General features: G+C 43.6%; 1 protein-coding gene across 1 annotated transcript in view; it reads left to right on the top strand.

Annotated features, from left to right (window-relative positions):
* Positions 1-25,054, top strand: part of SLC6A11 (solute carrier family 6 member 11) — a 359,320-nt gene that overhangs the window by 116,098 nt on the left and 218,168 nt on the right. The window contains 1 exon segment of the mRNA XM_029600769.1: positions 23,072-23,206. Coding sequence (XP_029456629.1) covers positions 23,072-23,206 — 135 coding nt within the window.

The following is a 25,054-nucleotide window of genomic DNA, read 5'->3' on the forward strand; positions in this document are numbered from 1 at the left end:
ACCTTTTGGTTCTATTTCCCTTCCACCCCCAGTTCTATTTCCCTTCCACCCCCAGTAATAGGTTCAGCTATTGTTGTAAAATCTATCCCCATCCTTCCATCTGGTTCTCCGTCAATTCTCCCTGCAGCCTCTGCAGGACACAGCATGGCATGGGAAGCAGAGGTTCCTCCTCTCCACTGGACCAGCATCTTGAGCGTTACCCAGGCTGCAGGAAGCAGAGACTTCTCTTCAGTGGCTGAGCCCACTGATTTTTGCAGGATGCAGGGACTTCTCTTGTTTGTGTCCCTGGCGAGATGATTTCTGCGTGTAATACAATTCTCTTTGGCAGAATCAGCTCCGCTATGGTTATGAGCCACAGACTTGATTTCTCTTGGCAGATCCAGGTCACAATGTCTATTTAGTACCACCCACTGGCAGGAAGACTGCATTTTCTCTAGCTGGCAGATAGTTCTGGCACAAAGAAAAGTGTTGCTATACAAACCAGGAATTGCATTGCAAAACATATAAGAATTGCTTTGATCTTTTTTTTTATAATGAAATACCCGGAAAACAGTATCCTGGTCATTTCAGAATAATTTTTTTCTGTAAATATTTCTAATACCGATAAACAGCACAGTGAAGAGAGAAACTGCAAGCAAAGTAATCCTTTTTCCTTTTTATATTGTTTTCTCTTGTTTATCCCTTTGTATAAATCCCTCTTTAATGCTTTATCATGAAATCTTGCCTTGTCTAAAGGAGAAAAGTACAGTTTTGCAATTACCAAATCTTCAGTAGGAACATAAAAAAAAAAAAAAAAGTATAACCTTCCATGATTTCTAATACACAGATTTTTTTTTTCTTTTTTAGAAGGCTGTTAGCACTCTTTTTGTGTTTGCTAAATTGAAACATAAAGCTCCTAAGCAGCCGCTCTGTACCTTTTGCATTTTAGCCAACAATCCTCCCCTCGGAAGGAATTAAGCTCCCTTGCCAGTAGTTAAGGATCTGTCAGTGGTCCATCTCAGATTATGCTTTTTTTTTTTTTTTTTTTCACCAGCAGTCCTTACAGAGCCTTAATGGATTCAATGAGGCAGAAAGGAAAAGCAAAGGGAACGGAAGAAAAAAAGATAATAAAGGAGAAAGATGTGTGAAAAAAAAAGAACTGAGGCCCCACTTGAACAGGAGCAGGGAAAGGAACTAGGCAGCAGGGACTATATCTTCTGGAGTAGCTTTTGTTTCGGTCTGAAGTGAGGGTAAAGAATAGCCCTTCATGCTGAGCATGATCTCTGTATTCAAGCAGAGCAAAATAGAGCCCTCGAGACACATGCAGAATTTGTTTTTCAGCTTCCTCTCTGCAAGTCTATAAAACAGTTAGGGAAGATTTTTTTTTTTTCTGTGTTTCCCCCTCTCTTGTGTAGCTCTGGGCTTTCTGTGCCATCTCTGAACTGTGTATGAAAAGGCCTGGCGAGTGCTTTTATTTTCAGTGCAGCAGTTCAAGGTAGTACATTGTGGGAACTGGTCACATACCCTCATATTTGTATTTTTTTGGACATATGGGGCAGATATAAATGAATTACTATCAGAGTTTCCATGTAGTGGGAAGCTTATGAACCAGGGGAACAAGCAAGTCTTTACATTTCATTATTTTAATTTAATATATTTTCATCAAAAAACAAATCTACTAATAGAAGAGGAAGGAAGCATTAACTCCTGTAAGTAATTATTTTCAAGCATTTAATAGAACATTTGGACAGAGGTGTGCATTCTTTTTAAAATGATACAAAAAATGCAATGAAACACACCATTTTATTTTGTGTCATTTAAAAATGAAATGAAAAGAAAAAGCCAATAAAATTCATTGGGATTTGTTTCAGAATGTTGCCTCCTCTGCCTCCAGCCCCCCCCCCCCTCCTGGAATACAAACATGACCCCCCTCCCAGATCCTCCCCTATCCTTCCAACATTCCTAGATGCATGATTGACTACCAGGATCTTGCCCCACTGGGTCTTGTTGTCATATTAGTACTGGCTGATCCTGAGATTGGCACCATTCTGCAGTACGGCCGTACAATATAATGCAAAACAATATGGCCATACCACAGAATAACGTTGGCCTCAGGACTAGCTGATATCATTTTGACTAAAGAATCCAAAAGGGCAGAACCAACTAGGGAACTCTTCTGACCCATTTTGACCTACTCAGCCCCACAGGTGGGGTAAGATCATGTAAATAGAGAGTATGGGAGGAGACAGGAAGGGCTGGGCAAGAAGTTTTAACTTTTGTATTTCAGCAGCACAAGGGAAGGGTTTGTGGTGGGGAGAAGGAGGAAACCTGACAACTTTGTTTCTTTTGTTTTTTTAATTATCCTTTTCATTAAATTAAATGAAAAGAAATGAAATAAACATCAAAGAAAATGAAAAACAAAGGAAAAAAAAAACAGAAAAAAATGAAATACAAATTTTTTCCTGTTGACATTTCCGTGTTTGGATGCATAGTCCTGTGAAGTTGCAAGGTGCAAAAAAAAAAAAAAATTTTATTGGGCCTGGTAGAAGTCCACAGTGCCAGGTACACCGAAGAGGTTTCCTACTAGAGATGGTACCGCAGCGTGGGGTACACCGGAGATGATTCCACACTATATATGGCATAGTAGTGGTCCATAGAGTTAAGGTACTCACAGTAACGAATGTTCCAGCAGAAGCCCCCGGGGAATGGGGATAGGCAGCAGTCCAAGGCAAGAAGGCCCTCCGAGGAAGAGTGACAGGGAAAGTAAGGGATTGAGTGGGAGGATGAGTAACAGAGGGGAAGGGAAGAGGGTGAGGAGTAGATTTCCTCCTATTCTTTTTACTTCCAGCTCAATAAGAATTAGCCTCTACTGGGCTATAGTATGATGAGCTTTTACTTGCAGTTATCAAGGATTACCCCGACCCTCTTCCATTTTAGAAACCCTAGCCATGCCTGAGATAGTTACTGACCAGGACCAACAGATAGTGGTTCTTTCTGGGGCCTGATATGCATATACCCTGATTTTTGTCTTTAGGTGTCAACATTGTGTGATAATAGGGCAGGGATGGCAAACTATGGTCTGTGGGCCAAATCAGGCCCATCATTTACATTTATCTGGCCTGGTAAATGTTTTAAAATTAACATTAGGTATGGCCCATGATGTTTGCCGAGTGCCGACGTCATCAGCAAAAGCTCATGCCTTTGAATGAAGTGCTGTAAGTCTTACAAGAAGCCAATCACATCTTTATTCAAGATGTCACGTGGCATAGATGCTCACCTGCCAGCCAGCCTTTCCCTGATATAGGTACTGTGATTGGCTCTTGCATTTACTTTAACAGCCTATCACAACACTTATATGGGGGAAAAAGAAAGGAGATACCCAGTGCATAGGCATTGGCTGGGTTCCCATCTCCCAAAACAACAACAACATGGGACATGCAGTGAAGTTCAATGAGTCCCAAAACAAAATGAAGTTAGTTTTAGAATATACTTTTTATTGGCGGCAACTCCATTGCTGCCAATTTAGTTTAGGGACCCTGCCTAAAACTGTGCCTCTTTAAGCAATGGAGTTGCCGCCAATAAAAAGTATATTCTAAAACTAACTTCATTTTGTTTGGGGACTCATTGAACTTCACTGCATTTCCCGTGTTGTTGTTACTGAATGCATGAAGTGCAGTTTCCTGCTCCTGCATTTGTTCTGTGGGTTCCCATCTCCAACCAGCGAGAAGAGGCCCCACACTGCTGTGAGTAATAGGGGAGTAAGGAAAGGGACAGAGATAGAGGTGTGTGATGGGAAAGAGAGGGAAGTAAGGATGGTGAGGATGGTGAGTGAGTGAGTGAAATGGAAGGGACATGAATGAGTGGAAAGGAGAGGGTGAGTGACTGAGAAGGGAGGTGGTGGGTGTCAGGGAAGGGAATGAATGAGTGAGTAGAAGAGAGGGGCTAGTAACTGAGTGGGAAGCGGTGAGAATGAGAAACAATAGAGGGTGGGTAGGAGTTAGGGGTGTGAATCGTGTGATCGATCGTCTTAACGATCAATTTTGGCTGGGGGGGTAGGGAAATCTTATCGTCGTGTGTTTTTTTTTTTAAAAATCGTTAAAAATCGTAAATCGGGGGAGGGCGGGAAAACCGGCACACCAAAAAACCCTAAAACCCACCCCGAACCTTTAAAACAAATCCCCCACCCTCCCAAACCCCCCCCAAAATGTTTTAAATTACCTGGGGTCCAGTGGGGGGGTCCCGACGCGATCTCCCTCTCTCTGGCCACGACTGCGTTGAGAGAAATGGCGCCGGTGGCCCTTTGCCCTTATCATGTGACAGGGCAAAGGTAGCGCCGGCACCATTTTGGTCCCTGGTTCCCGACATCACGCATCCAGGAGATCGCCCCCGGACCCCCGCTGGACCCCCAGGGACTTTTGGCCAGCTTGGGGGGGGCCTCCTGACCCCACAAGACTTGCCAAAAGTCATACGGGCGACGGTCGCCCGTATGACATAGTGAGGGCAAAGGTAGCGCCGGCGCCATTTTGAAGATTGGCAATATGGCCCGCATGCAGGAGGTCGCTCCCGGACCCCTGCTGGACTTTTGGCAAGGGCCACCGGTGCCATTTCTCTCAACGCAGCCGTGGCCAGAGAGCTGGAGATCGCGTCGGGACCCCCCCACTGGACCCCAGGTAATTTAAAACGTTTTGGGGGGGTTCGGGAGGGTGGGGGATTTGTTTTAAAGGTTCGGGGTGGGTTTTAGGGTTTTTTTGGTGTGCCGGTTTTCCCGCGCCCTATTTAATGATACAATACAAATGCCCCTGATGATAAATCGGGGGCATTTGTATTGTATCGTGCACTCTAACGATTTTGGACAATTTTAAAATTATCTGACGATAATTTTAATCGTTCAAAAACGATTCACATCCCTAGTAGGAGTGAGGGGATGAGTAACTGAGAGAGAAGGGAACTGTGTGGTAGGGGAGTGAATGAGAATAAGAGTGAGTGACTGAGAGGGAAGAGGAGGAATGGTAGGGGAGGGAAATGAAGGGTGTGAATTGGAGTGAGTGACTGAGAGGTGATTGGGAATGAGGGATGAGTTATTGAGAGGGAAAGTTAATGAAGCAAGGGAAAAGGGTGAGTGGAGGTGCGGGGGGTGAATGACAGGGAAAGTAAGGGATTGAGTGGGAGGATGAGTAACAGAGGGAAGGGAAGGAGGGTGAGGGGTTGAGTGACTGAGAGGGAAGGAGGTGAATGACTGAAGGTGAGTGAGAGGGAAGGGAAAAGGGAGAAGAAGAGAGGGTAGAAGGGTGCATGAGTATGTATATGAATGAACTAATTCAAGTCTACAGTCTCAGGGTGACTGGAAATTAAACATTTCCAGGTATGGAGAAGGGAGGGGATTTTTATTATCCATATTAGTTTTAATTATTGGGTGTTTGATGTGTCTGCTGTTTTGAAATATTTGATAGATTTTGGAGAAATGTTGAAACTTTAATAAAGTTTTTATATCCTTATTCTTCCTATTAGGTGTTCTGTTTGACATTTCTTTTGAAATATGCTTTTTATTAGTATGGTTTCCTCACTGTTACAATTGATTTATATTTCTTGACTTTGTTTTATGAGGAATGGTGATTTTTCTGTTTTTGATTCATTGTACTGCATATGAGTCTGGCTTTTAGGGTTTCCAGTCCACTTTTTTTTTATCTGCACCTTGCTATTCACATTTTAATGGCTTCCATTTGAGACTGAGGTGAGACAGTCAGCTAGCTGGGAAAAACCTTGTACCTGTTGGGTTGTAAGGTTTTTCTGATTTTGGTAGAGGCTGGGATGCATGTTTGCAGGGGCTCCTTGGGTGCTAAAAATGATGGTGCTGAAGCCTGCTGCATACTGAAATGCCAAATAAGGTAAACAACACACAGGGATCTGTTCTAGTGATTCTCTAACTATCCAATAATTACACATACATGAAGAGAATACTAAATGCATACAATATTTGAATACAATAGCTGTATAAATTTTATTGATCTCACAGAATATCTAATACATCCTATCTAGACACTTTAAAACTATCTAATCACCCCATACATACATTTTAAAGGGTATGAATGTGTGAGATTGGATGTATGGGGTGATTAGATAGTTTTAAAGTGTCTAGATAGGATGTATTATATATTCTGTGAGATCAATAAAATGTATACAGATATTGTATTCAAATATTGTATGCATTTAGTATTCTCTTCATGTATGTGTAATTATTGCATACTGAAATGCCAGCAGCAAATGGTGGAGATTTGATTGCTGTGTCGAGGATCCACTGTACCCTGCCCTGCCCCACCCCACCCTCTGGCCCTCATTGCACTCCATAATTTGTAATGTAGTCCCAGCACAAGAAAGTTTTCACACCCCTGTAACAGAGTATCCCTTGCCCCAGGGGCTGTTAACACTGCCCCCATAGAATCCCTAATTCAGTAGGGATTCCAGTTGAAACCAGGTTTGAAACTTGAACCCAGGTAACTTGCAGTACCCAGCACTGGTACCAAGTCACTGGGCCAATCCACAATGAGAGAAATCTTTAATAAGAAATACAAAGTTGAATTGCTTAATATTCCCACTCTCCTTTGTCTTTGTTTTTTTCTGTTTGTAGACTGTCTCATATGGATCCTCTTCTCTGACTTTTGTGCATTATCTCTTGACTTGCTACTTTAGGTCTGATTTCTTCCACGCTTCTTGGAGCATGCAACTGATAACCTATTCCTTATACCAAGGGTCCCCAAATTAAGACCAATGGGCCGTATGTGGCTCATCAACATTTTTTTTGTTTTCCGTCTTGCCATGCTCTTTTTTTTAACAGCAAGCAGAAGAGCAGCATGTGTTCAACAGCAAGTCCAATGGGGCAATACAGCAGGTAGGTGCCCATGCAGAGGGTTGGATGGCATAGGACAGAAGAGTAGGATAAGTGAGGTATCTGTATAAAGGAACCAACAATTTAGGTATAAAAAAACAACCCAGATGTACGCTAGAGCTACCAGCGGCTGAAAGAGGACAGAGACATTATATCTGAGCCAGGAGATGCTGGGAGTCAGAGCTACTGTTGCTGACAAGAGGAGAAAAAAGGAAACCCAGATGCACAGTTAAAGAGGTTCATCCCAGACTGTTGTGTTCCGCGGCCGTGGCAGACCACAACCACAGCCCTACCTTTCCCGTGGCGTTCCTCCGCCACGGGAGCCCCGGGGGAGGGCTCTGACTCGGGCTGTCGCATCAGTGCAGCCCTCAGTGCTGCTTGCTGCAGGGGGAGCCGTCCTGCTCCCCCTCGCGGCGTCCAACGGCGTCTCTCCTCCGCGGGGGAAATCTAAGATGGCCACCGTCATCCTTAGGTGCGAGGCCGCGCCTCCTTTACTGATTTAAAGGGACCTGATCCCTTTAACCAGCTTCACCTGTTCTTGATCAGCCTGAGCAGGGAAGTATAAAGGGAAGCTTCCTCTGCTCATTCAGTGACTTGGCAATGTCCTCCAGCGCTGTCTAGTCTGCTTGCTTCGGTGAGTTCCTTGAGCTTTGGATCTTGTTCCTGTTTCGTCTTGGTGTTCCCAGTTCCTGACTTCAGATTGGCTTACGGTGATTCTCTGGTGTGCGACTTCGGATTGGCAAGTGGTGATCCCTCGGTGTGTGACCTCGGACTGGTGAGCGACGACCCTCTGGCACTTGACCTAGGACTCCTTCTAGACTACCGTCTCCAAGGGCCCGCCTAAGTCCCAGCGGTCTGGGTCCCTATGGGCTCCTCCCGGGGAGACCGCGGGCTTCCAGGGCGAAGCTCCAGGCAGCCCTTGCACCGATACCTTGATCTCTCAAAGGTCTGCCTAAGTCCCAGTGGTCTGGGTCCCTACGGGCTCCTCCTGGGGGGATCGCAGACTTCCAGTGGTGAAGACACAGCTCCTCTTCTCGTCTCTTCATCCGCCTCCGCAGTCGCCTCAGTCTCCAGTGCCGAGGGTCAGCTGGTTCCGTCTTCTGCTCTGCCTCGCCACCCGACGAGAGAACCTACGGATCTTCCGAAAGATATACCATCCTCCCGTTGGCCAAGGGTTCACAAGCCTGAGCATAACACAGACTGTAGCCACGCAGGGTCATTAGAGAATAAAGTGCCAGCATATCTGTTCCCAGACTATCCAATCCATCCAGTGATTTGAAACATTCTATGTGGCTCTTCTTAATAAACATTTGGTGATACCCCCTGCCTTGTACTGTAAGTCTTTCCAAAAATACATAAATCCTCTGTTGTTAATCACCTTCTAAGCAGTGATGTACTGGAGAAGGATTATGGTGACTCACTATAATCCCTTGATAACTTATATTGTGAAAATAAAGTATCTTATTAAGTGAGATCCCCCTTGATATGAAATTGGAAACAGTACACACTACTTCTAAAGCTGTATCACTTCTGTGATAATGTATTCCCTTGAGAAATGATAGATACAAGTATGGTTTATGACTCACATGTACATCAAAAGACGTTTCTGTGCTAATTTAGATTTTTTTTTTTTCTGGGCTGAAAATGTTTATGATGTGATAGGCAATGGGACTTATAAACTGCTTTTGTAAAAAGCCATATAGACCCATTCCCTCCCACATTTGATATCCTGAAAGAATGTTTCCTCTGCAAAACTTTTCTAGGCAATTTCAAAGAAGCAGACACACTAACTGTAATTTTTGTATAGCACTGAGGAATTTTGAGGACACCATGTGTTGGCTGACCTGGAGTCCGGCTCATTATGTAGTGCAGTATTCTTTCAGGAAAGATCTGAAACTGGACCTAATTTCCAAAGCCCTCATCCCACTTCCTCCAGTCTCATAGCATATCCAGTAGATTTGCTCCCTGTGTTCTGGCAGCCATCCTAGTTTATATTACATACACTGTCAAGTAGGGATGTGAATTGGGCTTCTGACGATTGAAAATATCGTAAGATATTTTCAAAATTGTCAGAAATCGGGGGCTCCCTGAAACCGATAGGAAAACCCCACAAAATTGTTTGTGGGGGTTCTCTTATCGTTTTGGGGGAGGGTGGGAAAAACGGCACACAAAAATAACCCCTAAACCCACCCCAACCCTTTAAAACTAATCCCTTAGCTTCCCCCACCCTCCCGACCCCCAAAAAAACCTTTTACAGGTACCTGGTGGTCCAGTGGGGGTCCCGGGAGTGATCTCCCACTCCTGGGCTGTCGGCTGCCACTAATCAAAATGGCACAGATGGCCCTTTGCCCTTACCATGTGACAGGGTATCCGTGCCATTGGCCGGCCCCTGTCACATGGTAGGAGCACTGGATGGCCCGCGCCATTTTTAAAGATGGTGCCGGACAACCAGTGCGCCCTCCATGTGACAGGGACCGGCCAATGGCACGGATACCCTGTCACATGGTAAGGGCAAAGGGCCATCTGCACCATTTTTATTAGTGGCAGCCGACGGCCCGAGAGAGGGAGATCACTCCCGGGACCCCCACTGGACCACCAGGTACCTGTAAAAAGTTTTTTGGGGGGTTGGGAGGGTGGGGGAAGCTAAGGGATTCGTTTTAAAGGGTTGGGGTGGGTATTTTGTTTATCGGCTCGGGCGCAGCCGATAAAAAAAAAACCTGATCGGGCCGGACAAAAAAAAAACACGATGTGAATCGGAACCGGAATCGGAACCGATTCCGATTCACATCTCTACTGTCAAGCTTTGCTTTTCTCATTTGCTTCTGGAATTAAATCTCTCCCCTAGATAATCCTTCTGTGATATAAATTTATAAATTTTGATGCTAAGAGTTTAGTTAACAGATCTGTCTGAAACTCTTGAATATCCTTTTCTCACTAGCAGGGTTTTTTTCAGTACTACTAAGCTGCAATCAAACCAAAGCGCAGAAAACACTGTAGCACCCTCATGCTGTGATTGCCAACTTTTGGGTCAATTGTATTGAATTTCCATTTCAAAGATGCACTTTGTATATTCTGTTGAGCGTAGGAATTTGAAAGGTGTTGCTGCCTTGTTGTATAATCTGTTTACTGTTTTTTTTTCTGTAGCTCTTTTATTTACAACTTTGCTACAGTGAAAATTCCAACTGTTATTCTGCACACCTCGCTGCAGTGAAGTGAGGTCAGAGAAAATGGATGCCGTCCAAACTCCTTTTTGAGTGGAAAGGCTTAGGGAAATAAATAGCCCACAGGAGTAACAAAGAAGGCTTTCTTGCCATAGCTGCGGGGGTTTCACTGGTTTCTAAAGACGTTCTCTATTCTTGAGGACAATATACAAGCCATGAAATGCCTGCTATCTATGGCTGTCCTGGGACAGGTAAAAATTACCCAAATGTTAGGGATTTCATGTATCGGGCACACCAGAAAAGTGACATTTCTTCCCATTTGTCATGTGCTAATTATGCACATGATATTAGCAAATCATATATTGCTTGAAATTGAGCCTTTGGAGCTCCAAAAGCAAGTCTTTTCAGAAACGCACACTCGCGTCCGTATGAGCGTGGTTCCCGGCATGCACATGGATGTGCCGATTTTATAACATGCATGCATCACACGTGCACACTGGATTTTAATGTCCACATGAGGATGTGTGAGCGGATGGCTTATCCTGCGCGAAACGGGGGGAATTTTTTAAAAATACGCACAGTGACACAATCGGCCGGTTCCTGCTTCCCTCCCAGTCTTAAGCAGTGGACTGGGAGGGAATGTCCCTATACCCCTTCCTACTCTGCCTCCCTTTTCCCCACTCCTCTCCTCCCCAACCCCTAAAACCCCTTTCCCTAACTTTGTTTTCTTTATTTCAGAAAAATAGTGGAAAGTGTTCTAAATATCAAAATCACAGAACATATAGAAAGACATGGTTTAATGGAACAAAGTCAGCATGGCTTTACCCAAGGCAAGTCGTGCCTCACAAATCTGCTTCCCTTTTTTGAAGGAGTTAATAAACATGTAGATAAAGGTGAACCGGTTGATGTAGTATATTTGGATTTTCAGAAGGCGTTTGACAAAGTTCCTCATGCGAGGCTTCTAGGAAAAGTTAAAAAGTCATGGGATAGGTGGCGATGTCCTTTCGTGGATTACAAACTGGTTAAAAGACAGGAAACAGAGAGTAGGATTAAATGGAAAATTTTCTCAGTGGAATGGAGTGGGCAGCGGAGTGCCTCAGGGATCTGTACTGGGACCCATACTTTTCAATATATTTATAAATGATCTGGAAAGAAATACGACGAGTGAGGTAATCAAATTTGCAGATGATACAAAATTGTTCAGAGTAGTTAAATCACAAGCAGATTGAGATAAATTGCAGGAAGACCTTCTGAGACTGGAAAATTGGGCATCCAAATGGCAGATTAAATTTAATGTGGATAAGTGTAAGGTGATGCATATAGGGAAAAATAACCCATGCTATAGTTACACAATGTTAAGTTCCATATTAGGTGCTACCACCCAAGAAAGAGATCTAGGTGTCATAGTGGATAACACATTGAAATCATCGGTTCAGTGTGCTGTGGCAGTCAAAAAAGCAAACAGAATGAAAACGGAAAATGTCATAATGCCTCTGTATTGCTCCATGGTGAGACCCCACCTTGAATACTGTGTTCAATTCTGGTCGCTACATCTCAAAAGAGATATAATTGCGATGGAGAAGGTACAGAGAAGGGCGACCAAAATGATAAGTGGAATGGAACAGCTCCCCTATGAGGAAAGACTAAAGAGGTTAGGACTTCTCAGCTTGGAGAGGAGACGGCTGAGGGGGGATATGATAGAGGAGAGGTATTTAAAATCATGAGAGGTCTAGAACGGGTAGATGTAAATCAGTTATTTAGTCTTTTAGATAATAGAAAGACTAGGGGGCACTCCATGAAGTTAGCACAATTTAAAACTAATCAGAGAAAGTTCTTCTTCACTCAACGCTCAATTAAACTCTGGAATTTATTGCCAGAGGACGTGGTTAGTTCAGTTAGTATAGCTGTGTTTAAAAAAGGATTGGATAAGTTCTTGGAGGAGAATTCCATTACCTGCTATTAATTAAGTTGACTTAGAAAATAGCCACTGCTATTACTAGCAACAGTAACATGAAATAGACTTAGTTTTTGGGTACTTGCCAGGTTCTTATGGCCTGGATTGGCCACTGTTGGAAACAGGATGCTGGGCTTGATGGACCCTTGGTCTGACCCAGTATGGCATGTTCTTATGTTCTTACACAGCAGTGATGAGCACTAAGGTCACTATGCAGTAAAAAAAAACAACACACTAGAAGCTGAATTGGTGTCCATCAATACTTTTATTAAATTTGTTTAATAATGAAATTGATCTGTGCAACTATACTTTCAGGTTTAGATGTTACTATTAACTTCCTTAATATATTTGTGACTTCTTCAGTCCTTTAGTTTAGAATGTAAAGGTCAATTATCCAAATTCTTGAAATTTACCTTTCCTCTCCTTTCCCAGGGTAAGAGGCAGTTGTAAGCTTCTCTCCCATTTAGGTTTATGTTCCTCACCCGAATTTTTGATGGCCCATGATCACAAATATGCACAGAAGTGCCAGGTCATCGAAAAGGGGCAGGCCAGGGGGCATGGTCTGTGCAGGGAAGGGCAGGGAGGGGCCGGCCGGGACAGTGGCCATTAGGTCCTGTCCCAGGGAAGCGTGTGCCAGCAGCCGGCCAGCGCGCGGATCTTATTTCATCTGTCTTACTTCCTGGCGCGCACACATGGACATGTTGATTTTATAACATGCACGCACATGTTATAAAATCAGTGAGCTGCGTGCACATGTGCGCTGGATTTTTTAATCTATATGTATATGTGCGCGAATTGCGTAAGGGGGTAAAGTTCGGCAAATTTGTGCGGCGACGCATTGCGGCCTTCCCCAGTTCCCTCACATTCTACTCCAATTGAGGAGCGGACTGGGAGGTAACTTCCCTACCCTAACCTTCCTTCCCCTTTCCCTGTCCTCCCCAACCCCTAAATCCTACCGCTTCCTTTTTTTCCTTTTGTTGTTCCAGTACTTACTTCAGGGACCAACCTGAAGTAAGTTGCGTGTGCTGGCAGCTGGCCAGCGCGCAAGGGTCCAGGACAGTGATGAATGGCATTGTCCCACCCCGCCCCCCTCTCTGCCCCTGGGACCGCCCCTTGTAAGGGGCTTGGCTCTTGTCTACGTAACGGGGGTTACACACGCGGATGTTCCCTTTCTAAAATGCACGCAGCGCGGACAAGGCCTGGCCGCACGCATAACCCCCGTTTTCCCTGCGCACAGAGGATTAAAAATCAGGCCTTTTAAGCATCTTTCTCAGTAAGTCCAACTTACAACCAACAGATGAAGGTTCTGCGTTCAGCAGTCTCTCTGTACCTTAGTTGTTAGTTTCATGGAGTGTCATCTTGTTTAAATATTTTTTAAAAGGATAAATAATTGTCCTTTATTTACCCATTCCACTCCAGTTATAATTTTATAAACGTCTATTATGTTCTTTCTCAGCCGTCTCTTTCTAAGATGTAGAGCTCTAGCCTGTGTAGTTCTCGTCATAACAGCCTATTCATTCCCTTTACCATTTTTGCTGCCCTCCTCTGTCTGCACCTTTTCTAGTTTCACTATGTCTTTTTTGAGATGTGGAGATCAGAATTGCACTTATTAATCAAGGTACATTTGCACCATGGCTCAATACAGGGGCATTGTGATATTTTCTGTTTTATTCTCCATTATTTTTTTGATCATTCCTAACATTCTATTTGCTTTCTTCAATGTCAACACATACTGAGCTGAGGAGTTCAATTTATTGTCTACAAGGACTCCAAGGTCCTTTTATTACTGTCATGATTCCCAGTACAAAACCCAGTATTATGCTCCTGTATGTAAGTAACTGAGATTTTAGAAGCATTTATTAGTTCAAAACTGAACATAAGAATATAAGAACATAAGAACATGCCATACCGGGTCAGACCAAGGGTCCATCAAGCCAAGTATCCTGTTTCCAACAGTGACCAATCCAAGTCACAAGTACCTGGCAAGTACCCAAACATTAAATACATCTATTGCTTATTAATGAATAGCAATTTATGGATTTTTCTTCTAGGAACTTATCTAAACCATTTTTAAGCCCAATTACACTAACAGCAGTAACCACATCCTCTGGAAATGAATTCTAGAACTTAACTATACACTGAGCTACTTGCTAACTTCATGGAATGATCCCTAGTCCTTGTATTATCTAAAAGAGTAAATAACCGTTTCACATTTACCCATTTAAGTCCTTTCATGATTTTGTAGACCTCTATCATATCCCCCCTCAGTCGTCTCTTCTCCAAGCTGAACAGACACAAATCATAAAAACATCAAATAAAACAGCATGTAACATCCCATTATGTAAAGAATATAATTTGATAAAGCTAAAATGGCCAATTAAATAGTGTAAAAATATTCTTAATTATAAATAAGCCTGCATGTATATAAAATGATTTAGCATCACTTTAAAGGATTTAGCACTTTTGCATAAATGAATCTCCTCATGAGAGAGTCCCACAAAGATGGAGCAGCCATCGAAAAGGGATATTCTCTTGTCTCAATGTTAGGAAGCCATTACCAGTTCGACTATGCCCTTCGGGTTAGCCACAGTGCCAACAACCTTCACTAAAGTTATGGCGGTGGTGGCGATGGCCACCCTGACAAAGAAAGGGATACCAGTACACCCATATCTGGACTACTAGCTAGTAAGGGCCAAGTCAAGACAAGAGAGAAAACAGTTTATGCCGAGGATGAGGCTCCTCCTGAAGTTATCAGGTTGGGTTGTGAACAAGGCCAATAGCCAGTTGCATTTATGCAAATTCCCAGTGTATTTGGGAAGCAATTTCATTATCAGGGAGTAAAAAGTCTTTATGACGCAAGAGAGAACCAAAAAGCTACAAAACTAGGTGAGAGAAATGTTGGCAAACAGGAGGCCTAGGTCGAGGGTCTATTTGCAGTTGTTGGGCTCAATGGTAGCCATGAGAAACCTAGTCCCCTGGGCAAAGGCGTATATGCGCCCATTGAAAAGTGCATTGCCGTCCCGGTTGGTCCCAGAGAGGCAGAGGAAAGTCGGAAGTAACCTACAAGGGTGACTGATCAAGGCCAATTTTCTTATGGGAGTGGATCTGGACCCACCGAAATGGATCATGGTGTTGACAGATGCTAACTGTACAGGCTGGGGAGCCCACTATGAGAGAAAAGTAGCACAACTAATAGGCAAAGACAGAGTCATCCTAGTCAATAAACTGCTGGAGATAAGAATGATCAGGCGGGTGCTTATTGAATTCTGCTCCAAAGTGAGGGGGTGCAGACAGACAGTGGCTTATGTGAGCAAACAGAGAAGCATGTGGAGCCCATTTTTGGAGGAGACAGGTCTTGTGATGACCTGTGCAGAGGCTCACCTCAAGGGGTTGGTGGCGAGACATATAGCAGGAGCAGGCAATATCCATACAGATTCTCAGCCATCACACGTTGGACCTAAGGGAGTGTGAAGTATCAGAAGAAGTGTTCCTGAAAGTGGTAGACAAGTGGGGGAAGTCCCTGTGTGATCTGATGGCCACATAGAGAAATGTCAAGGCCAAAGGTTTTTACAGTTGAGCCTGAGAGAAGGGCTCAAGGGGAATTGATGCACTGACTCACCCATAGCCGATGGAGGAACTAGTGTACATGTTCCTACCATTGCCAATGATAGCAAGGAGTCTGCGGAGAGTAGCACTGGATTTGCCTAGACTTCCGTGGTATGTAGACCTGGTAAGACTGAGCAGGAACATCCCCTTCAGGTTCAGAGCAGCCAGAGGTTTATGCAAGCAGGGCCCAATGGAGATGGAAGAGCCAAATCTGTATTGTCTTACAGCCTGGCTATTGAAAGGAGGAAATTAAGGAAATGGGGCTATTCAGATGCAGTGTTTGCCAACTGCTAAAGTCAAGGAAAAATTCCACATTACTAGTGCATGACAGGGTCTAGAAGGTGTTTGAGTTTTGGTGTAGAAAAAGGGGAATAGTCCTGTTTAGGTCACAGATTGGGATGATATTGGATTTTTGCAGGCGGGTCTAGTCAAGGGTCTGAGATGGAACTCTCTGAAGGTGAAAGTTGCAGCATTATTATGTTATAGAGGTTGGATAGAAGGCACCTTTGTGGGTTCCTACCTGGACATAATACACTTTTTGAAGGCAGTGAAGCACATGTGTCCTCAGCATCAGGTAGTGACAGTATGGGATCTAAATTTGGTTTTGAGAGCCTTAGTGAAGGCGTCTTATGAACACTGAAGGAAGTGTCCTTGAAAGATTTGATGCTAAAGACAGTGGGCCAGATTTTCAAAAGGTTCTGCGCATCGGGCCTATTTTCAAAAGGCCCGGCAACGCGTGTAAAGCCCTGGGATGCATGTAAGTCCCGGGGCTTGCAAAAAGGGGCGGGGTGGGGCGGGGTCAGAGGCTTCCGACAAAGCGCCCATTTGCTGCTGTGCCGGGGATTGCACGCTGGCCCAGGGCTGAAATAAGTTTTAAAACAAAAGGAAAAAAAATAAAAAGGTAGGGTGGAAAGGGCAGGGGAGGTAGGGGAAGGTGGGGTGGGGGGGTAGGGGGGGTAGGGAAGTTCCCTCCGAGGCCGCTCCGATTTCGGAGCGGCATGGGAGGAAATGAGAAAAGGCAGTGTGGCTCAGTGTGGGCTCGGCGCGCGAAAGGTGCACAACTGTGCACTCTCTTGTGCGTGCATGTTATAAAATCGGGCGTACATGTGTGTGTGTGCGCTGGGTATCGCGTCACATGTATGCCCGTGCATTCATCTGAAAATCTACCCCAGTGTTTCTGGTAGTGATTTACTCAGTCAGAAGGATCTCAGAGCTCCAGGCGTTGTTATGTAGGAACCCTTACTTGACATTTCATGAAGATAGGGTTACAAGCCGCCCAGTGCCTTCATTATTACCTAAGGTGGTGTCAGAGTTTCATCTGAACCAGGAGATTTCTTTACCAGCCTTCAGAAAGGAGATGCAAGCTCAAAGAAGAATCCATACTTACTGGATGTTAGAATTCTGCTTTGATACCTCAAAGTCACAAACAACTGTCTTGTCTGGAGGCCAGAGAAAAGGGCAGGTAGCATCTAAAGCATACTTTGCAAGGGGGATCAAGGAGATGATCAGGTCAGTCTATATAGGAATCCCTGCAGGGTATCTGCAGAGCAGCAACATGGTCCATATTACACTAGTTCATGAAACATTATAGACTGGACTTACAGTCAAGGGAGGGCACAAGCTTCAACAAGAGAGTCTTAGAGGCCACAGAAGCCTCATCCAGCCTGGAATAGACATTGCTCTGGCATGTCCTGCATGTCTGGCCAGGTCTGTAGAACAAAGGGGAAGGTGAAATTTAATCTTACTAGTTAATTTCCTTTCCTTGAGTTCTGACAGACCAGTCCAGAACCCACCCAAGAGATAAGGGGGTTGGAAAGCAAAAAATAAAGTATTGGGGGAAGGTTTGGAATTTGCAGTTGTGAATATATTTTTCCCTCGTTCGGGTGTCTCTTTCCACTCTTTTCAGAGGTACAAAAGAAAATAAAAAATGGAGGAATTATCAAGGAAGAAAGAAAAAGTCATCCTGTATGCAGTCTGCTAGAAAATCAACCTTGCATGTTTTCTTTTTCTTTCCCCATTTTTACTTGTGAGAGAGGCATAAGCAAAATAAAAAATAAAAAAAGAGAAGGGAGAGCTAGAGCAAGAGGCTACTAGAGGCCTATGCTGCCATCCAGAATATATATAGTCTCTAATGATGTCAAAAGGAAGAAGTTCTCTGTCTCCACCTGCTGATGCATGAGGGTGAAGCCACTTGTCTGGAGTGGTGTATCAGTACTCACGGAAAGGAAATTAACTAGTAAGATTAAATTTCACCATATTTTCCTAATCATTTTGAGTGAATATTTGCTGATGTCCCAATGAATCTTTTTGCAAGTAGTTCATATATTGATTATTTTTAAAATTAAATTAGAAAAATTGGTGGATACATAGGGCCCAATATTCAAAGTGCATTTGATGTTTGATAGCCAGATAAGTAGGACTTATCTGGCTATCTAGCAAGCTGCTGGTCAGTTTGTGGGTGGGCAGAGGGAGGATCAAGGTGGTGCTACTTATCCGGTTACCTTAACTGGATAAGTAGTGATATTCGCTCTTATCCAATTAAATTAATCTGTTAAGTTAGACCAGCCAGTAGAGATATACTTAGATATTCAGCAGCCTAGCTATGCTGCTGCAGAATATCCCTTGTAATTTAGCCAGATAAGGTATGTCTGGCGAAGTTTCTTATCCAGGCAACATTGAATATTGGGCCCATAATATTTACTGTTTAATAATACTTGATATCTACCATATAGCACCACCACCTAAGTGGTTTAGAATAAAGTCATCAAAACCATATGACATAATATTCATCCCTCCCCACCAAGAATAAAAAGCAACTTACCCATTTCCCTGTGAATCTGTGTCAGTGCGTCCAAATTGTATTATTTTCTTCTCCAGAAATGCTTCTCTATATGGTAATTTGATTTATGGTTATAACAGACTGCACATTTTGGTGAAAAATATATCTGACAAGTATTTTCTGTTTTCAAAATATTTTTATGAGCTCTAATTCTGAAAGATGCATTTCAAATGCATTTTTTCAGTGCTTTTTAAGCCCTTGAAGAGAGAAAAAATAAAATCTACAGCTACCCAATCATTGATTTTTCCAGGAAAGATATTGCTTTTTTGATGTAGTGTGTAAACATTGAGATGACATGTGTTCTAACAGCCTCCGGAGAATTCAACATTTAACTTCCATAGCTTTGTGGCAACATTCTTCAGGTTCAGTTTCTTCCTGAGACTAATTCTATCATGCCTTTCCAGTTCCTATCATCTAATGTGTCACTAAGCGAACCTGTTATACAAATAAAGGTTGGCGAGCTTAAAAAGTCAGCTTTTCAGTTAGAGCTAATTAGTAAGAATAGTGCAGAATACTGAGGAGTAGCATATTGAAATAATATGAAGAAAATGTGTCTACAGAAAATAAATCCTTGGAGCTTTAACTATTAGACCAGAATTACTCAATCTGTAGGCACAGTTCTTCTTTGCTGATGTATGTTATGAAAAGAGGATAAAGGTTTGATGTAAATAAATACTGGTTAGGACATAGGGAAAGTCATTTCTTTGCGATGAAGTAGTTAATTATCAATAGAGCCCTGCCAGTTCTGCAAAGTGGATGAAAAAAAAATGGCCATGTCCATCAAAAAGAGAGAAAACACCTTTTTTGCAAAAAGAAATACCTCATAGTAAAAGTCTAGCTATATAGAACATATTAATGAAGGTCTTTTAAAAATGACTTTATTATTTATTTATTCTCCCATTTATAACCCGCCTAATCTATTTGGCTCTAAATGGCATGAAATCAGTAGACAATCTAGGGGAAGAAGAGTTTAAACAAATATTAGAACACATTAAAGTACTACAACTGTCACCCATTTCCCATGATTCCAACATTTGTGAGTTCTTTTCAAGAAGAATGTCTGCAAGATTTTTTCAAACTGTTCAGCCCTCTGTTGAATGATAGTTATCTGATACATAAGTAGGATACACATAGGGGTAGATTTTAAAAGCAGCGCGCATGGCGTACATGCCACTCCAAGACGCGCTGCCTTCCCCTGTTCCCTCCCAAGCCACTCTGAAATCGGAGCGGCCTCAGAGGGAACTTCCCTACCCCCAGCCTACCTTCCCTTCCCTTCCCCTACCCACCCTTTCCCCCCTACCTTTTCCTTCTTTGTTCTTTTATTTCAAAATTTACTTCAGCCCTGGGGCTGAAGTAAGTTGTGCGCGCTGGCCAACTGCCGGCACGAAATCTCTGACCCCCACCCCTGCCCTGCCCCCTCTCCTTTTTGCAAGCCCCGGGACTTACACGTGTCCCGGGGCTTTATGCATGTCACCGGGCCTTTTTAAAATAGGCTCGGTGCACGTAACCCTTTTAAAGTCCAGCCCTAAGGGGGCAAGATGGCCGCCAGCGAGTAGACTGTGAAAGATGCCAATCAAGAAGGGTGCTTATCTCTGTGTTTTTCTTCGTTACAAAAATATGCCGCATACCAAAAGAAAGGGGAGATTAAGAGGGACGATGGAATCGCCCCTGCCGAACTCTTCCCAGCCCCAAATTGATGGCTTCTTCGCTGGTGCCAGGCATCATCACTGGTGAGCCAGGTCGCTGGAGGAGTAACGCGAGAGCACACGGTCTCCTCCCTGACCCCCAAAACCACACTTAGTTCAGAGAGCTAAGGAGGCCGCCCCCCCCTCCCCCCCCCGATGAACAACGACGCAGCCTTGAGAGTCCTGGAGCAGGGAAGGACTCCGCCAACGGTAGCTCGGAATGGAAGCCCAATCTCAAGCCAGGAGATAAGTCTAGGAGCGACCCGAAAGATTGAGAAAGAAGGGAGTTTGATCCCCGGAAAATCGGAGGAGGTACCATTAAACTCGGATATCGCTCCAGAACAACTTGGACTCTTAACAGCAAAACCTCAAGGTATGGCGGGGGAGGGGCGCAGCAATCTGGAGGTGGGAGAAAGCCACCTAAGAGCCCTGCTGGCTGGCTCAGATACCTCAATATGGGAAATGTAACATTGGAAGGAATATGGCAAGCCTTAAAAGGGATAGAGAAATCTATCCAAACATTATCGCTTGTAACTCTGGACACCAGGGATCAGACTTATAGTGAAAAAAAACAAAAACAGAGGAAAAAAGAATGGACACTACAGAGAATATTCAAAGTAAATTGATTACCTCTGAAAAGATTTTGAATAAAAGGCTAAAAGGAGTGGAGAATGCTCTTAGAGCTCACAATCTGAGAATACTTAATTTTCCTGTTTTAAGATTAATCTCCCAATTAGACCTCTTTAAAACATATTTACATCAAGTGTTAAAAGTTCCAGAAGCTGCTACTCCGGTAATTGTAAAAGCGTATTACCTTCAAGAATCGCAGCGTGCCCAGGAAGAAGGAAGGGAACCAGAGGGGAATGTCCCTGAAAGTTTCAACCTAACAAATATTTTGGAATCTTCTTTAGAAACTGAGGTTTCTCAAAGAAAGACATTGTTAATCTCTTTTGCTTTTCTCTCTGAATGCAACCAGATATTGAAATTATTTCTTAGAAATAGACAATTACCTTTCTACGGAAAACCTATTTGGATACACCCTGATGTAATAAAAAACACACAAATATGTTGAAAGAATTTTCTCCGGATGCATCCAGAGGTCCTTCAGTTAGGTGCAACCTATATATTAAAATATCCCTGCATATGTTTAATTAGGTATTTGAATGTTCAGTATGTGTTCTATGAACCAGACCAGTTAAGAGCTTTTTTGGCGGCAAGATCCCAAATAGCCCCAGTTGTTAGCCCTGCTGTAGAAAGTTAACGCCTAGCACTATTCACTGCATGTGGTCTTATTTCTCTTTAATGTATATTATTACTGTTGTTTAAATAGTATGCTCCTTTCCTGCCCCTCTCAATTTTCTTATAATTTTGATATCTAGAATCATAGACTTATTTCTGTTACTGAAGAATTTTTAGTTTATTATTAATTGTTTTCTGTGTACTAGTATCTATTTTACTGTACAAGGTCTATATACTTGGAGATTGTCTTGAAAATTAAAATAAATAATTAAAAAAAAATAATAAAATCCGGCCCATACTGTATGTGTACCAACTAAAGGTATGCAATTTACCATAGACAGTGTGGGGCGGATTTTAAAAGCCCTGCTCACGTAAATCCGCCCGGATTTACGCGAGCAGGGCCTTGCGCGCCATTGCGCCTATTTTCCATAGGCCACCGGCGCGCGCAGAACCCCGGGACGCGCGTAGGTCCCGGGGTTTTTGGACGGGGGCATGTTGGGGGCGTGTCGGGGGCAGGGCTGAATGACGCAGCATTTTGGGGGCGGGATGCGGTGTTTCGGGGGCGGGCCCGGGGGCGTGGTTTCGGGCTGGGGCATTCCGGGGGCATGGCCGCGCCCTCCGGAACCGCCCCCGGGTTGAGTCTCGGCACGCCAGCAGCCCGCTGGCGCGCGTGGATTTACGTCTCCCTCCGGGAGGCGTAAATCCGTGGATAAAGGTAGGGGGGGGGGGGTTTAGATAGGGCCGGGGGGGGGGGGGGTTAGGTAGGGGAAGGAAGGGGAAGGTGAGGGGAGGGCGAAAGGAAGTTCCATCCGAGGCCGCTCTGATTTCGGAGCGGCCTCGGAGGGAACAGAGACAGGCTGCGTGGCTCGGCGCGTGCCGGCTGCCCAAAATCGGCAGCCTTGCCCGCGCCGATCCAGGATTTTATAAGATACGCGTGGCTACGCGTGTATCTTATAAAATCAAGCATACTTTTGTTTGCGCCTGGTGCGCCAACAAAAGTACGCGAATGCGCTTTTTTTAAAAATCTACCCCTGTATGTGTAGACATATCGGAGGTAATTTTCAAAGGAGTTACTTGGGTAAATGTAACTACTATGTAGCAATTTTCAAGTTATTTATGCATGTAAAGTGCATTTATACGAGTAAATCCAATAGACAATTTAATGGCATATATTGTAGGAATTTTCAAAAGCCCACTTACTTGAATAAAATGCATTTACTGGTGAAAAACCCAGTTTTATGTGTGTAAATGATTTTTAAAATCAGGCCCTTAGGGGGTAATTTTCAAAGGAATTACGTGCATAAATGTAACTACTATTGTAGCAATTTTCAAAAGCCATTTACTCATGTAAAGTGCACTTATGCGAATAAATCCTATGGACGATTCAATGGCATATATTGTAGCAATTTTCAAAAGCCCACTTACTCGAGTAAAGTGCATTTACATGCGTAAAACCCAGTTTTACGCATGTAAATGCATTTTAAAATCAGACCCTTAAAGTGCACTTATGGTATATATTATAGCAATTTTCAAAAGCCCACTTAAACGTGTAAAGTGCAATTACACATGTAAACCCAATTTTAAGTGTGTAAACCCTTTTGAAAATTACCCCCATTATTTCTGGATTTATGCATGCTGTTGATTGTTATATAATCAGTAGACACTACCATCTAAAAGTATATGATGACATCCCTTATAGTATCTACATGTTTTCCTTTTTGGCAGGTGGTATATGTGACGGCCACATTTCCATATGTCATGCTGGTGATTTTATTGGTTCGAGGAGTAACATTACCTGGTGCCTCTGAAGGGATAAAGTTTTACCTGTACCCTGACCTTTCACGCCTCTCCGATCCACAGGTAAGACAGTATAACTCCATTTCTATGATATCATGCATGTATTTGAAAATGTTTCTAATTGTTGCTATATTTCCAGCTGTGCAATTGGAAAGCAAATATACTATAAAAACAATATGATGTATCTATTTTAGGAATGCAAAACTACATAGTGTGATAAAATGAAAGTGTTCATTACAATTCTTCTGTAAGGTTGACTTACTTTTTGTAATTGTTGTGTTTCCATGATTTAGAAATGATAGCCATACTGACCTAGAATGTCATCTCTGGTCATTAGTTGCATTTTCACTTTTAGTACAGGCCTTTTGAGTTTATATTCCACCCTGCCTAGTGGCATAGTGAGGGGGGGTGGGGGGGCAGGGAGGCCAAGGCCCCTGGGCACCAGGCTGTAGGGGGGACGCCAGTGGGGCAGGGGATCCCATGCCGTGCAATGAAGAAAAGGCTCTACAGCCTCTGGAGTCGCCTATCCTGCCCAGTGGCAGAGGTGTAGGAGGCTCGTGGACACGGGGGTAGTCCAACCCGCCCGGCAGCAGAGGAGGAGGAAGCCTGCAGTCGCTGGGAGCGCCTATCCCACCCGGCGGCAGGCCCGCACTGCCAGGGAGTCCATCCCGCCCTATGGCAGAAGAGGAGGAAGCCCATGGCCTAACTGAAGTTAAGGGACTGGAGCTGGAGCCAGAGCCTCCCCATGTGTGTTTGTATGGAGAGAGAGTAGAGCCTATGTGGGTGTGTGAAGGAGAGGGAGTGGAGCCAGCATGTGTGTATATATGGAGAGGGAGTGGAGCCAGCCCCTCTGTGTGTGTATGTAAACAAGAGGGAGTGGAGCCAGTGTGTGTGTTTCTGTGTGTGTCTGTGTGAGTGTATGGAGGAGAGGGCGAGGAGCCTGTGTGTATGTGTCTGTCTGTGTAGAGGAGAGGGAGTGGAGCTATTGTGTGTGTATAGCGGAGAGGGGAATGGAGCTAGTGCATGTGTGTGTTGAAGAGAGGGATAGAGCCAGCATGCATGTGTGTAAGAGAGAGTGAGCCAGTGTGTATGTAAGCCTGAGAGAGAAAGGGAGCCAGCCAGCTTTTGTGTGTCTGTGAGCATGTGTGTTTTTAAAGTGTTTGTGTGTGTCGGTAAGAGCATGAGGATGAATGTGTGTGTATATGAGATAGGAGAAAGTTTGTGCACCTCCATTTCCCTCCCACTACTCCGAAAATCACTCCGAAAATCACAGGTTGACCAGAAGTCAAAAGTTCCCAGAAATGGAAAGTGAGTGTTTTTTTAAAAATTCCTTATTGATTTTAATTAATCAGGTATTATTTGATGTGTGTACGGTTTTGAAATATTGTATTGATGACTGGGAAATTAAAAAAAATATATGAGTTTAATTATTGGGTGTTATTGTGTTCATCTGCTGTTTTGAAATATTTCTTTTTATTAGTGTGGTTTCACTATTATGATTGATCTCATATTGCTTGATTTTATTGTTTGATGTTTTCTGAGGAAGGATGATGCTTTAGTTTTTCCATATGTGCACTACATACTGAGTCTGACTTGCTGTAGTTTCCAATTCAGTTATGTCTGTACTTTTCCATTTATACTTTACGATCACTTTATTCTATTTGGCGAGGATTAGGGCCCTAATGCCTGTGATAACGCCATAATGCATGCGTTATTTATTGTGTGATGCGACATGCAATTTTTCAAAATGATTTAAATGGCGAGGAGTCTATGCAAAAAAGGGGTATTACTGCAGTATGCAATAGCATAACGCACGCTTTTAGCGCCAGAAATAACTACATCTTTTTTCCTAGCGTTAAGCTGTGCAATATGCCCAAAACAGAATTTACAATATTTATCATGAATTCTGTT

The sequence above is a fragment of the Rhinatrema bivittatum genome, chromosome 4 (genome assembly GCF_901001135.1).
Source record: "Rhinatrema bivittatum chromosome 4, aRhiBiv1.1, whole genome shotgun sequence".
Lineage (NCBI taxonomy): Eukaryota > Metazoa > Chordata > Amphibia > Gymnophiona > Rhinatrematidae > Rhinatrema > Rhinatrema bivittatum.